This window comes from Pecten maximus, chromosome 8, assembly GCF_902652985.1.
Source record: "Pecten maximus chromosome 8, xPecMax1.1, whole genome shotgun sequence".
Lineage (NCBI taxonomy): Eukaryota > Metazoa > Mollusca > Bivalvia > Pectinida > Pectinidae > Pecten > Pecten maximus.
The window spans coordinates 42,406,491-42,422,695 of record NC_047022.1 but is presented as its reverse complement, the minus strand read 5'-3'; the positions used below and the strand labels follow the sequence as shown (position 1 = coordinate 42,422,695).

Genomic DNA, 16,205 nt, shown 5'->3' with positions numbered 1-16,205 from the left:
AACTTGCAAGGATAACGGACAGGAAAAACACTTCTCATTTTTTGCTCATTCGCCCACAGTGTAGGCGGGTATGACCAAATTATGCCCCAACCCAGGAATTATGCAACATATACCACAAAATCTGCGATCGAAATGATTGTAAATCTCACAGTTTATCGGAATTATATATTTTAATATTATCAAGTCTTATTGGATTGATTGGTAACGGTTAAATAGGAAAATTAAACATTTCCGTATTTTACACCTGGGGCAACGAAGACGCTCTGGAGGTTTTACACCCGGGCGCCGCAATTTGCTGACGTAGTAGTTTTGATGATTTTTGCTTATGTATTTTTTGCATTTATGCAATACGTTACAATTCATTCACGGACAGGCCTAGCTCTTTAAAGGGTCGAGGAAACGGAAGTATATTGAACACCGCTGGATACCAAAGTTGTCCAGAGGCAGGTTACAATACCAATAGACACATTTACATTTTAAAGTGGTTTGCATTAATCATCAAAACAAGACTTCTTTAATACTGGCTTTATTCAAGATTCTATTTCATCAGTGTTTATCGGGACAGCCAAATGTCCCTACAAATCCGGGTTCGTTAAGGAATTTAATGTGAATAGAATATTATTCTAACTAACTAGCAAACATACCCCCTAAGGTGATTTGGTAAGAAGATCAGGTCCTGATTGGTCAGATATTTCATCCTACACATTGTAGCAAAAATACCACAATCATGGTCATCATCAGCTACACGGTTGACTTTTCTTATCTTATAAGTGTAGCGTGATCGACTGGGTAACTGTCCTTATTAAAACATGAACATAAACATCGAAGTTTTCTTGTCGTGGACTATTGAAAGATGACCAAAAGTACGGCTGATGAACACTATACATCATAGAAATGGAGCTTTCTAGATCTGTCTCGACTCTCTATACTTTTGCAGTTGCTGGCATTAGCAATATTGCATATGGAATTCATTAACAACTTTTAATGCAACATTTCATGACGTGACTGGATCGGTTGATAGGGTACTTGAAGTTATCTACAACGTTCGTTTCGACAGTTTGCAGGTTCTGTTTTCGAATCCCTGACATGCTCTATTACAATTTCCCTCTCAAATTACTATGGTGCCGTGACCAGGATCTCAAAGCAGGTTCTCCAAATTCTAGGCAGAGGGGATTGGTCCATTTTGTTCAATCGTGTTTTGTAGTTCAATTAGATTGACTGAAAGCATTGATATAGTCCTACGTGTACTTCTTCATACCAACATTTACAAGTTTCCAGGTGACCATGTAATGGAAAGTATAAGAACATCGTTCTGTATCAACCATTTAGATGTTCGTCATGCCAGATTATTGTCCGTATGTAGCCACCTGTATTTATCAACAAAGCATAAACAACCTGTCTGTTATTGACATCAATGACTCTTCCCGATGTAGCTGGTAACCACCTACACGACTCTGCCTCCTGTAGGATGTGCGAGTTAGTTAATGGTTTACCGCCTATATAACTCTGCCTCCTGTAAGACGTGCGAGTTAGTTAGCAATTTACTACCTACACGACTCCTGTAAGATGTGTTACTTAGTTACAGGTTTACTACCTACACGACTCCTGTAAGATGTGTTACTTAGTTACAGGTTTACTACCTACACGACTCCTGTAAGATGTGTTACTTAGTTACAGGTTTACTACCTACACGACTCCTGTAAGATGTGTTACTTAGTTACAGGTTTACTACCTACACGACTCCTGTAAGATGTGTTACTTAGTTACAGGTTTACTACCTACACGACTCCTGTAAGATGTGTTACTTAGTTACAGGTTTACTGCCTACACGACTCCTGTAAGATGTGTTACTTAGTTACAGGTTTACCGCCTAAACGACTCCTGTAAGATGCGTTACTTAGCTACAGGTTTACTACCTACACGACTCCTGTAAGATGCGTTACTTAGCTACAGGTTTACAGCCTACACGACTACTGTAAGCTGTTACCTAGCTACAGGTTTACTACCTACACGACTCCTGTAAGATGTGTTACTTAGCTACAGGTTTACTACCTACACGACTCCTGTAAGATGTGTTACTTAGTAACAGGTTTATCGCCTACACGACTCCTGTAAGATGTGTTACTTAGCTACAGGGTTACCGCCTACACGACTCCTGTAAGATGTGTTACTTAGTAACAGGTTTACTACCTACACGACTCCTGTAAGATGTGTTACTTAGTTACAGGTTTACTACCTACACGTCTCCTGTAAGATGTGTTACTTAGTTACAGATTTACTACCTACACGACCCCTGTAAGATGTGTTACTTAGTAACAGGTTTACTACCTACACGACTCCTGTAAGATGTGTTACTTAGTTACAGGTTTACTACCTACACGACTCCTGTAAGATGTGTTACTTAGTTACAGGTTTACTACCTACACGACTCCTGTAAGATGTGTTACTTAGTAACAGGTTTACTACGGACACGACTCCTGTAAGATATGTTACTTAGTTACAGGTTTACTACCTACACGACTCCTGTAAGATGTGTTACTTAGTAACAGGTTTACTACGGACACGACTCCTGTAAGATATGTTACTTAGTTACAGGTTTACTACCTACACGACTCCTGTAAGATATGTTACTTAGTTACAGGTTTACTACCTACACGACTCCTGTAAGATGTGTTACTTAGTTACAGGTTTACTACCTACACCACCCCTGTAAGATGTGTTACCTAGCTACAGGTTTACTACCTACACGACTCCTGTAAGATGTGTTACTTAGTAACAGGTTTACTACCTACACGACTCCTGTAAGATGTGTTACTTAGCTTCAGGTTTACTACCTACACGACTCCTGTAAGATGTGTTACCTAGCTACAGGTTTACTACCTTCACGACTCCTGTAAAATGTGTTACTTAGTTACAGGTTTACCGCCAATACGACTCCTGTAAGATGCGTTACTTAGTAACAGGTTTACTACCTACACGACTCCTGTAAGATGTGTTACTTAGCTACAGGTTTACACTTGTACTCGTGAAAATATCGATATTAATGTCATACTCATGAAATATATGTTATATCAAATGGGAAACCATTCGATATCCTCTATATATTGTTAGATGAGCAAATAACATTTTGATAAAAGTTTGACATATGACCTTTGACCTCATATTACTTCTTCTCATCCAATTCCTTCAGTACGTTCAATACTTTGATGATATGAAAGTTCTACTTTGATCAGCCAATATTGTGTCTACTGTATAATTCACCAATCAATTAGGCTTGATATTTCCATGAATCAAAAATATTTTCTTTAAGATTCAGCTACTATTGTATTATATAAATCATATTGGTGAACATCTGAATTCCATCCATCTAATCTCCACATACTGATGGTAGTTTACGTTGTGTATCCAGTATTTTTCGTTTAGAGTGTGAAGCAGCTGAGCAAATAAGCCCGTGTGAGGAACCTGACAAACAACAAACTCTGTATTATAAAATTTTGTGATATATTTCAAGCATATTGCAACAGCTCTGCCGAAAGGCTCACATGATGAGTATACAGAAAGAGCTCTGCTGAAAGGCTCACATGATGAGTATACAGAAAGAGCTCTGCTGAAAGGCTCACATGATGAGTATACAGAAAGAGCTCTGCTGAAAGGCTCACATGATGAGTATACAGAAAGAGCTCTGCTGAAAGGCTCACATGATGAGTACAGAAAGAGCTCTGCTGAAAGGCTCACATGATGAGTATACAGAAAGAGCGAAGGTTTACATGTGTCTAGTGATATACAATATATATATACAACAGCAGTACATACAGTACAATTCCATCCAGGATATATACTTTAGTCTTTGGAAAGTTTTTTTACAATATTTTTCTTATTGTATTATTAAATACATTGTAACAAAAATACATTTCACATAGAAGTTTAAATATCATGATACCATATAAATCCAGGCATATACAGTAAGCATTGTGTATATTTGTAGTAGAAATTCTGTGATATGGGGCACCAGTCCCACAACAAAAGCATATCCCATTTATTTTTCAATCTTCCTGGGGTGTATCATTTCCCCCCATCTTTAAATGGTGCCATCTTTCCTGCTTATAATAGGCTTATGGACATTCTGTTTCCCACCCCATACCATCAACATTTTCCCTTGTAAATCAAATCTATAAACATTTTTTTTATGAAAATAAAATTTCTGCACAAGAAAGACCATCCAGTAAATATTGAAGAACATGATTTATATAACTCTTCATTTGCATCTTTATATTCGTCAAGAACGAAAATAAGAAAACAAATGTTATCAGGTGACACATGGGACAAAGGTTACCATGGCAACACAAAAGGAAACATTAAAAGTTTTACACCAGGATAAGATAGTTTAATTCAACTGTAGAAAGTCCATCAGTGATATCATATAAAACATTGATATGGACATTGAATATGGACATTGATTTTGAAAGGAATTTTCAATTTCTGATAAAAAGTTCATCAGTATATATTTTGTTTTTATGAGAGTACAATCATTTGACTCCTCTTGTTTTGGTGTCAGCAGTAAACAGACTTTACATGTTGACATGGAATCCTTTGTCACTGTCACAAACAAGGCACAAATCAAACAAGACGAGAATAACACAATGTCAAATATAAACATTGTGGTTTGTGTATAAACAAAATATAACAGACTTTGTGTTCAATTGTAATAAGAAACCAACAAATCAAGTACACCATACAAACATGATCTCTTCTCCATCATAATGAAAAGTCTACGATACAACAGTCAATAGACATCGAGTACTGGTGTATACTGCTATAGATTTGAAAGTTTTTACTTCAGGAAAACAGCTCACTAGTTTCAAATGTGACACTATATCTGTTGATCCTGAAGAAGTTGCCAAATTCATTTCTTTTATCGGGATATTACAGGATGTAAAGTTGACTCCACAAAGGGACAATGAGTGAGATAATCAGCATTATCACGAAATCATAACAGTTACAAAAAGTAATCAATTCCACATACAGAAATAAATTATCACATTAAAATACATAATAATCAGATAAACCTTGTTTCCCCTGCATTATCAACATAGGCTGTCTAAATCAGTGATAGGGACAGTCTATGTAGACTGGTAGGGGAGACAAGGTTGATCCCCCACATGCAAAACTATAGTATAGAAAAGAAAAAAAATGTAATGCTTTAAATGTTACAGTATTAAATAATAATTTAAATAATTAAACCGGAAATGGTTTACTAGAAAATACGAAACCAGGTGAAATATTCTTCAATTAAATCCAAGTTCTGAAATCTGTTCACCTTACACCCATTTACCCCTGTATGCTACAATATGTTGTTACAAACTTGGGTACCTACATCAGTTTTTGTTAAACAAATCATTACTGATGCTCCTCTACCAATTCCATTTATTAATAACACAATAATAAACAAGTGCCTATAGAAGATATGAATGGAAATTTCACAAGTTTCATAATAATATTCCAGAAAATAGCTGTGACAGAGGTTAATGGTCACAAGACTGAGAGTATTGTAAAAACTCATGCTTTCTCCACTTGTCCAGACATTCGGTGAAAGTATTTCCATCACTTCAGATGTTCCTGTTCCTACACTGCTAAGGACTTGACATGGAACAGAGGCACTACCGATAACAGGACTTGGAGCAGATGCTCTGGACTGGATATGACTCGAAGCAAAGGCTTCCGAGGTGGACTTGACTGGGAGTAAACGGTCCTGAGGTGGACATGACTTAGAGTGAAGGGTCCAGGGTTGGACTTTATCGGGAGTGAAGGGTCCAGGGGTGGACATGATCGGGAGTGAAGGGTCCAGGGTTGGACTTGACTGGGAGTGAAGGGTCCAGGGGTAGACTTGACTGGGAGTGAAGGGTCCAGGGGTGGACATGATCGGGAGTGAAGGGTCCAGGGTTGGACTTGACTGGGAGTGAAGGGTCCAGGGGTAGACTTGACTGGGAGTGAAGGGTCCAGGGGTGGACATGATCGGGAGTGAAGGGTCCAGGGTTGGACTTGACTGGGAGTGAAGGGTCCAGGGGTAGACTTGACTGGGAGTGAAGGGTCCAGGGTTGGACTTGACTGGGAGTGAAGGGTCCAGGGTTGGACTTGACTGGGAGTGAAGGGTCCAGGGGTGGACTTGACTGGGAGTGAAGGGTCCAGGGTTGGACTTGACTGGGAGTGAAGGGTCCAGGGGTGGACTTGACTGGGAGTGAAGGGTCCAGGGTTGGACTTGACTGGGAGTGAAGGGTCCAGGGTTGGACTTGACTGGGAGTGAAGGGTCCAGGGGTGGACTTGACTGGGAGTGAAGGGTCCAGGGGTGGACTTGACTGGGAGTGAAGGGTCCAGGGTTGGACTTGATCGGGAGTGAAGGGTCCAGGGTTGGACTTGACTGGGAGTGAAGGGTCCAGGGTTGGACTTGACTGGGAGTGAAGGGTCCAGGGTTGGACTTGACTGGGAGTGAAGGGTCCAGGGTTGGACTTGACTGGGAGTGAAGGGTCCAGGGGTGGACTTGACTGGGATTGAAGGGTCCAGGGTTGGACTTGACTGGGAGTGAAGGGTCAAGGGGTAGACTTGACTGGGAGTGAAGGGTGTAAGGGGTGGACTTGACTCGGAGTGAAGGGTCTAGGGGTGGACTTGACTGGGAGTGAAGGGTCCAGGGGTGGACTTGACTGGGAGTGAAGGGTCTAGGGGTGGACTTGACTGGGAGTGAAGGGTCAGGGGTGGACTTAACTTGGGTCCAGCAGAAGAAATAATTCTGGGCAGAAGAACAACAGTAGCTGCTGGAAGACTGTTAAATATCACTATAATTCTCAAATCACCAAAGAGTAAACAATCTATTACTCTGTTTGAATTCAAAGTGAAATTCTAAATATTTAATTTTTAAATACATTCTATTAATCATTAACACCTTTCAATTAAAAAAATCAGCCAAACAGTTTAACAAAACATGGATGACAGTATGGCTTGTCGTTCTGCTCCTTGAATGTTCCCTTATTGAGCTGTTTTAAACAAAATGCACACACGAAATGCTCTGGGTGAAATTTCTTGAACATGGCCGTAATACAGCGTCCAGTGATGGGCTTCTGACAGCTGGCACACAACGAGCCACGCTTTAAGTGGTAGTGGGTCTCGCAGTAGGGCTGACCCTCGTGGTCAAAGAAGCTCCGCCCTCCAAATGACATGTGACATTCCTACAAAATACAAGATTATCTTTTATTTTGGTAAGAGTTACTTCCCTTTACAATTCCAACTCGGTTTGTTTGCCATGAAAATTTATGAAAAGTCATATATTTCAAACTGTTATGCAGAGTGATGTTATAATAAAGACTGCCTTTTAAGTTTTTGGAGTCTCGGAGTGCTCTTTATCTTATAATTATACCTTTAATTAACATTGATGAAAGTAAATAATGTCTTAAAAATAATCTAAAATTTTATGCTTGAATAAAACCCAACCAGGTACCAACATGACTATAAATACAGCAGCCTTATAAACAGGATCACTTACCCTGCATACAAAGCACTCTGGGTGCCAGTGTCGACTGAGGGCAGAGATGTAGTTATCAAGGATTGGGTTTCCACACCCTCCACACCGCGGAGCAAACATTTCCAGGTAATCTTGTCTGTAACATAGAATAGTGTATTCATATATCTCTAGGTAATCTTGTCTGTAACATAGAATAGTGTATTTATATATCTCTAGGTAATCTTGTCTGTAACATAGAATAGTGTATTTATATATCTCTAGGTAATCTTGTCTGTAACATAGAATAGTGTATTTATATATCTCTAGGTAATCTTGTCTGTAACATAGAATAGTGTATTTATATATCTCTAGGTAATCTTGTCTGTAACATAGAATAGTGTATTTATATATCTCTAGGTAATCTTGTCTGTAACATAGAAAAGTGTATTTATATATCTCTAGGTAATCTTGTATGTAACATAGAATAGTGTATTTATATATCTCTAGGTAATCTTGTATGTAACATAGAATAGTGTATTTATATATCTCTAGGTAATCTTGTATGTAACATAGAATAGTGTATTTATATATATCTAGGTAATCTTCCCTGTAACATAGAATAGTGTATTTATATATATCTAGGTAATCTTGTATGTAACATAGAATAGTGTATTTAAATATCTCTAGGTAATCTTGTATGTAACATAGAATAGTGTATTTATATATCTCTAGGTAATCTTGTATGTAACATAGAATAGTGTATTTATATATCTCTAGGTAATCTTGTATGTAACATAGAATAGTGTATTTATATATCTCTAGGTAATCTTGTATGTAACATAGAATAGTGTATTAATATATCTCTAGGTAATCTTGTATGTAACATAGAATAGTGTATTTATATATCTCTATGTAATCTTGTATGTAACATAGAATAGTGTATTTATATATCTCTAGGTAATCTTGTACGCATGTGGGTTAATGTTGCATTTATAATTAAAAAGAACAAAAAACATCATGTTTTAATATAAATTCAATATTTAATGATTTCCCGGTTAGTTCTGTTTGTTTTTTTGATCGGATTTTAATGTTAGGTGTCCAACGTCTTTATCGGGATGTTTTCGTCGTTCCTCGTGTTCTCGCATGGTCACGTGACCGGCACGAAGGACTACATTAACACTTGGTCGGTAAATATGGCCAGAGCACCCGACCAACGTATTTTGTTGTACAAACAAATATGATACACTTATTCATCGTGCTAAGAAACCGAGAAAAAGTGCTGTACATTCTTCTATTTATTCAAGTATGGTTACATAACGGCGTTATAAACTGGTGTTAATTGAAGAAATGCCGATTAATTGACTACTTTTTACGTAATTTTGACGATGTTTGTCATTTTCGTAAGAATGTACAGCACTTTTCGTTGCTCTCATACAATTACCTTCACGCTCGTACCTGTTTCATAAGTATTGATTTAGGATAGTCGGGTGCTCTAGGACGATTCATAGAGCAAGTGTTAATGTTCATTCTCCAATATTGGAACTCTTCAGTGTTTTAAGTATCGAAATCGGCATATAGAAACGAACAAACGTTAATAAACGAATGCAATGGATCGTAATTAATTCAATTAATTATTTACAGATGATTTCCAAAGACATAAGGTATAGTTAGAAGTTTTCGGCTGTACACATGCAAGTTTGTAAATTCGTCACTGTGATGAAACCACCGTCCTCGTCGTTGCCATGACAGCCGATCGAAGCTGCGATCACGAATGCACTGACAAAGTGAAAGTTGAAGTATTTTTCGCAACATGCGGTTTAAACTTAAAATTACAATCACACCTCATATTGATTGGGGTTGTTTAATCATACCTGATCAATTGAATTATCAGAAAACTAACAAAAACATTAAAAAACACAGAATGAAGCCTTCGTGTCAGGCAGTGCAGACACAACGCGGGATCTGTAAACAATGTGACGTCATTGGAATGTACAAGTTGCAACAATGTACAACAATGTATATTTTACATGAATACACTAATGAGCAACAAAACGGGACGCAACATTAACCCACATGCGTATGTAACATAGAATAGTGTATTTATATATCTCTAGGTAATCTTCTATGTAACATAGAATAGTGTATTTATATATCTCCAGGTAATCTTGTCTGTAACATAACATACTATATTTTATACAATGACATACATTCTATATCCTCGTACCTTGATCTATAACAAGGTTTAACTATAAACAAAATATAATTTACATTTTAAACACCTTGGTAATACTTAAATACAAAGATGGAGGCAACTGTTCAGATATTACAAAATTTAATAACACAAACCTGCAATAAGCATTGTTGTCCTTTTCATGGAAACCTTCTTCTCCAAACGGTCGTCCACACTGGGCACAGAAAAAGTGTTCAGGGTGCCAGGTCTTACCAATGGCCGTCACACATTTCTGTAAATATCAAATTTTTATTTAGTATTAATATCAACTAAACCCAGGGTTGTCAACAAGACATTGTATATGTATCTAAGCTGTAACTGTATACTCATATTATACCCAGGGTTGTCAACAAGACATTGTATATGTATCTAAGCTGTACCTGTATACTCATATTATACCCAGGGTTGTCAACAAGACATTGTTTATGTATCTAAGCTGTACCTGTATACTCATATTATACCCAGGGTTGTCAACAACAGACTGTATATGTATCTAAGCTGTACCTGTATACTCATATTATACTCAGGGTTGTCAACAAGACATTGTTTATGTATCTAAGCTGTACCTGTATACTCATATTATACTCAGGGTTGTCAACAAGAGACTGTATATGTATCTAAGCTGTACCTGTATACTCATATTATACCCAGGGTTGTCAACAAGAGACTGTATATGTATCTAAGCTGTAACTGTACACTCATATTATACCCAGGGTTGTCAACAAGAGACTGTATATGTATCTAAGCTGTAACTGTACACTCATATTATACCCAGGGTTGTCAACAAGACATTGTATATGTATCTAAGCTGTAACTGTATACTCATATTATACCCAGGGTTGTCAACAAGACATTGTATATGTATCTAAGCTGTAACTGTACACTCATATTATACCCAGGGTTGTCAACAAGACATTGTATATGTATCTAAGCTGTAACTGTATACTCATATTATACCCAGGGTTGTCAACAAGACATTGTATATGTATCTAAGCTGTAACTGTACACTCATATTATACCCAGGGTTGTCAACAAGACATTGTATAAGTATCTAAGCTGTAACTGTATACTCATATTATACCCAGGGTTGTCAACAAGACATTGTATATGTATCTAAGCTGTAACTGTATACTCATATTATAACCAGGGTTGTCAACAAGACATTGTATATGTATCTAAGCTGTAACTGTATACTCATATTATAACCAGGGTTGTCAACAAGACACTGTATATGTATCTAAGCTGTACCTGTATACTCATATTATACCCAGGGTTGTCAACAAGACATTGTATATGTATCTAAGATGTAACTGTATACTCATATTATACCCAGGGTTGTCAACAAGAGACTGTATATGTATCTAAGCTGTAACTGTATACTCATATTATACCCAGGGTTGTCAACAAGACATTGTATATGTATCTAAGCTGTAACTGTACACTCATATTATACCCAGGGTTGTCAACAAGACATTGTATATGTATCTAAGCTGTAACTGTATACTCATATTATACCCAGGGTTGTCAACAAGACATTGTATATGTATCTAAGCTGTAACTGTATACTCATATTATACCCAGGGTTGTCAACAACAGACTGTATATGTATCTAAGCTGTAACTGTACACTCATATTATACCCAGGGTTGTCAACAAGACACTGTATATGTATCTAAGCTGTACCTGTATACTCATATTATACCCAGGGTTGTCAACAAGAGACTGTATATGTATCTAAGCTGTAACTGTACACTCATATTATACCCAGGGTTGTCAACAAGAGACTGTATATGTATCTAAGCTGTAACTGTATACTCATATTATACCCAGGGTTGTCAACAAGACATTGTATATGTATCTAAGCTGTACCTGTATACTCATATTATACCCAGGGTTGTCAACAAGAGACTGTATATGTATCTAAGCTGTACCTGTATACTCATATTATACCCAGGGTTGTCAACAAGAGGCTGTATATGTATCTAAGCTGTAACTGTATACTCATATTATACCCAGGGTTGTCAACAACAGACTGTATATGTATCTAAGCTGTAACTGTATACTCATATTATACCCAGGATTGTCAACAAGACACTGTATATGTATCTAAGCTGTAACTGTACACTCATATTATACCCAGGGTTGTCAACAACAGACTGTATATGTATCTAAGCTGTAACTGTATACTCATATTATACCTAGGGTTGTCAACAACAGACTGTATATGTATCTAAGCTGTAACTGTATACTCATATTATACCCAGGGTTGTCAACAAGAGACTGTATATGTATCTAAGCTGTAACTGTACACTCATATTATACCCAGGGTTGTCAACAAGACATTGTATATGTATCTAAGCTGTGACTGTACACTCATATTATACCCAGGGTTGTCAACAAGACATTGTGTATGTATCTAAGCTGTAACTGTATACTCATATTATACTCAGGGTTGTCAACAAGAGACTGTATATGTATCTAAGCTGTAACTGTATACTCATATTATACCCAGGGTTGTCAACAAGACATTGTATATGTATCTAAGCTGTGACTGTACACTCATATTATACCCAGGGTTGTCAACAAGACATTGTATATGTATCTAAGCTGTAACTGTATACTCATATTATACCCAGGGTTGTCAACAAGAGACTGTATATGTATCTAAGCTGTAACTGTATACTCATATTATACTCGGGGTTGTCAACAACAGACTGTATATGTATCTAAGCTGTAACTGTACACTCATATTATACCCAGGGTTGTCAACAACAGACTGTATATGTATCTAAGCTGTAACTGTATACTCATATTATACCCAGGGTTGTCAACAACAGACTGTATATGTATCTAAGCTGTAACTGTATACTCATATTATACCCAGGGTTGTCAACAAGACATTGTATATGTATCTAAGCTGTAACTGTATACTCATATTATACCCAGGGTTGTCAACAAGAGACTGTATATGTATCTAAGCTGTAACTGTATACTCATATTATACCCAGGGTTGTCAACAAGACATTGTATATGTATCTAAGCTGTAACTGTATACTCATATTATACCCAGGGTTGTCAACAACAGACTGTATATGTATCTAAGCTGTAACTGTATACTCATATTATACCCAGGGTTGTCAACAAGAGACTGTATATGTATCTAAGCTGTAACTGTATACTCATATTATACCCAGGGTTGTCAACAAGAGACTGTATATGTATCTAAGCTGTAACTGTATACTCATATTATACCCAGGGTTGTCAACAAGAGACTGTATATGTATCTAAGCTGTAACTGTATACTCATATTATACCCAGGGTTGTCAACAAGACGTTGTATATGTATCTAAGCTGTAACTGTACACTCATATTATACCCAGGGTTGTCAACAAGACATTGTATATGTATCTAAGCTGTAACTGTACACTCATATTATACCCAGGGTTGTCAACAAGAGACTGTATATGTATCTAAGCTGTAACTGTATACTCATATTATACCCAGGGTTGTCAACAACAGACTGTATATGTATCTAAGCTGTAACTGTATACTCATATTATACCCAGGGTTGTCAACAAGACACTGTATATGTATCTAAGCTGTAACTGTACACTCATATTATACCCAGGGTTGTCAACAAGAGACTGTATATGTATCTAAGCTGTAACTGTATACTCATATTATACCCAGGGTTGTCAACAAGACATTGTATATGTATCTAAGCTGTAACTGTATACTCATATTATACTCGGGGTTGTCAACAACAGACTGTATATGTATCTAAGCTGTAACTGTACACTCATATTATACCCAGGGTTGTCAACAACAGACTGTATATGTATCTAAGCTGTAACTGTACACTCATATTATACCCAGGGTTGTCAACAACAGACTGTATATGTATCTAAGCTGTAACTGTATACTCATATTATACCCAGGGTTGTCAACAAGAGACTGTATATGTATCTAAGCTGTAACTGTATACTCATATTATACCCAGGGTTGTCAACAAAACACTGTATATGTATCTAAGCTGTAACTGTATACTCATATTATACCCAGGGTTGTCAACAACAGACTGTATATGTATCTAAGCTGTAACTGTATACTCATATTATACCCAGGGTTGTCAACAACAGACTGTATATGTATCTAAGCTGTAACTGTATACTCATATTATACCCAGGGTTGTCAACAAGAGACTGTATATGTATCTAAGCTGTAACTGTACACTCATATTATACCCAGGGTTGTCAACAAGAGACTGTATATGTATCTAAGCTGTAACTGTATACTCATATTATACCCAGGGTTGTCAACAAGACATTGTATATGTATCTAAGCTGTAACTGTATACTCATATTATACCCAGGGTTGTCAACAACAGACTGTATATGTATCTAAGCTGTAACTGTACACTCATATTATACCCAGGGTTGTCAACAACAGACTGTATATGTATCTAAGCTGTAACTGTATACTCATATTATACCCAGGGTTGTCAACAACAGACTGTATATGTATCTAAGCTGTAACTGTACACTCATATTATACCCAGGGTTGTCAACAAGAGACTGTATATGTATCTAAGCTGTAACTGTATACTCATGTTATACCCAGGGTTGTCAACAACAGACTGTATATGTATCTAAGCTGTAACTGTACACTCATATTATACCCAGGGTTGTCAACAAGACATTGTATATGTATCTAAGCTGTAACTGTATACTCATATTATACCCAGGGTTGTCAACAAGAGACTGTATATGTATCTAAGCTGTAACTGTACACTCATATTATACCCAGGGTTGTCAACAAGACATTGTATATGTATCTAAGCTGTAACTGTATACTCATATTATACCCAGGGTTGTCAACAAGACATTGTATATGTATCTAAGCTGTAACTGTATACTCATATTATACCCAGGGTTGTCAACAAGAGACTGTATATGTATCTAAGCTGTAACTGTATACTCATATTATACCCAGGGTTGTCAACAAGAGACTGTATATGTATCTAAGCTGTAACTGTACACTCATATTATACCCAGGGTTGTCAACAAGACATTGTATATGTATCTAAGCTGTAACTGTATACTCATATTATACCCAGGGTTGTCAACAAGAGACTGTATATGTATCTAAGCTGTAACTGTATACTCATATTATACCCAGGGTTGTCAACAAGACATTGTATATGTATCTAAGCTGTAACTGTATATACTCATATTATACCCAGGGTTGTCAACAAGACATTGTATATGTATCTAAGCTGTAACTGTATACTCATATTATACCCAGGGTTGTCAACAAGACATTGTATATGTATCTAAGCTGTAACTGTACACTCATATTATACCCAGGGTTGTCAACAACAGACTGTATATGTATCTAAGCTGTAACTGTATACTCATATTATACCCAGGGTTGTCAACAAGACACTGTATATGTATCTAAGCTGTACCTGTACACTCATCTTTAACCTGTGAGGATTGTCTGTAATTCAACACAAGGAGTTACAGCATTTATCCCCAAATAACACTCCTCCCCAAACAAAAGTTCAGATTATGTAAAAATAATGAAGCTAGTATTTCTGGGCAGGGGCTGATTTGCAGATAAATATAGTAACAAGAGGCTAATGGGGCTTGACGGTCACCTGAATTTCGAAATATTTCAAATTTGGCCCCGCCCCTCAGGCTCATGGGGTTGGGGACAATATAATTCACAATTTGTGAAGTCTCGGGTTACTTAAAAATACCTAGGGGCTTTACCAAAATCTTCAAGTATACAAGGTGTAAATATACAAAGTGCCTTTACCTAAATCTGTGTCAGGGCTGTTAGGGTGTCAAACATCTATATAGAATGTGGATGTTAGGGGAGGGTCATACTCATATCTACAATGGGGCCATTACAATAAATCTGTGTCAGGGCTGTTAGGGTGTCAAACATCTATATAGAATGTGGATCTTAGGGGAGGGTCATACTCATATCTACAATGGGGCCATTACAATAAATCTGTGTCAGGGCTGTTAGGGTGTCAAACATCTATATAGAATGTGGATGTTAGGGGAGGGTCATACTCATATCTACAATGGGGCCATTACAATAAATCTGTGTCAGGGCTGTTAGGGTGTCAAACATCTATATAGAATGTGGGTGTTAGGGGAGGGTCATACTCATATCTACAATGGGGCCATTACAATAAATCTGTGTCAGGGCTGTTAGGGTGTCAAACATCTATATAGAATGTGGATGTTAGGGGAGGGTCATACTCATATCTACAATGGGGCCATTACAATAAATCTGTGTCAGGGCTGTTAGGGTGTCAAACATCTATATAGAATGTGGATGTTAGGGGAGGGTCATACTCATATCTACAATGGGGCCATTACAATAAATCTGTGTCAGGGCTGTTAGGGTGTCAAACATCTATATAGAATGTGGGTGTTAGGGGAGGGTCATACTCATATCTACAATGGGGCCA

The 16,205-nt window shown here is 37.2% G+C and overlaps 2 protein-coding genes across 2 annotated transcripts in view; both read right to left on the bottom strand.

Annotated features, from left to right (window-relative positions):
- Positions 1 to 3,487: 3,487 nt before the first annotated feature.
- LOC117333567 (leupaxin-like) overlaps positions 3,488 to 16,205 on the bottom strand; it is a 55,246-nt gene continuing 42,528 nt past the window's right edge. The window contains 3 exon segments of the mRNA XM_033892914.1: positions 3,488 to 7,217; positions 7,532 to 7,646; positions 9,836 to 9,951. Coding sequence (XP_033748805.1) covers positions 6,951 to 7,217; positions 7,532 to 7,646; positions 9,836 to 9,951 — 498 coding nt within the window. The 3' untranslated portion in view covers positions 3,488 to 6,950.
- On the bottom strand, positions 4,385 to 6,916 carry LOC117332336 (vegetative cell wall protein gp1-like). The gene is made up of 3 exons (XM_033891221.1): positions 6,868 to 6,916; positions 5,582 to 6,756; positions 4,385 to 4,393 (listed from the first exon to the last, which is right to left on the bottom strand). Exons 1-3 carry the CDS (start codon positions 6,914 to 6,916, stop codon positions 4,385 to 4,387), a joined length of 1,233 nt encoding a protein of 410 aa, XP_033747112.1.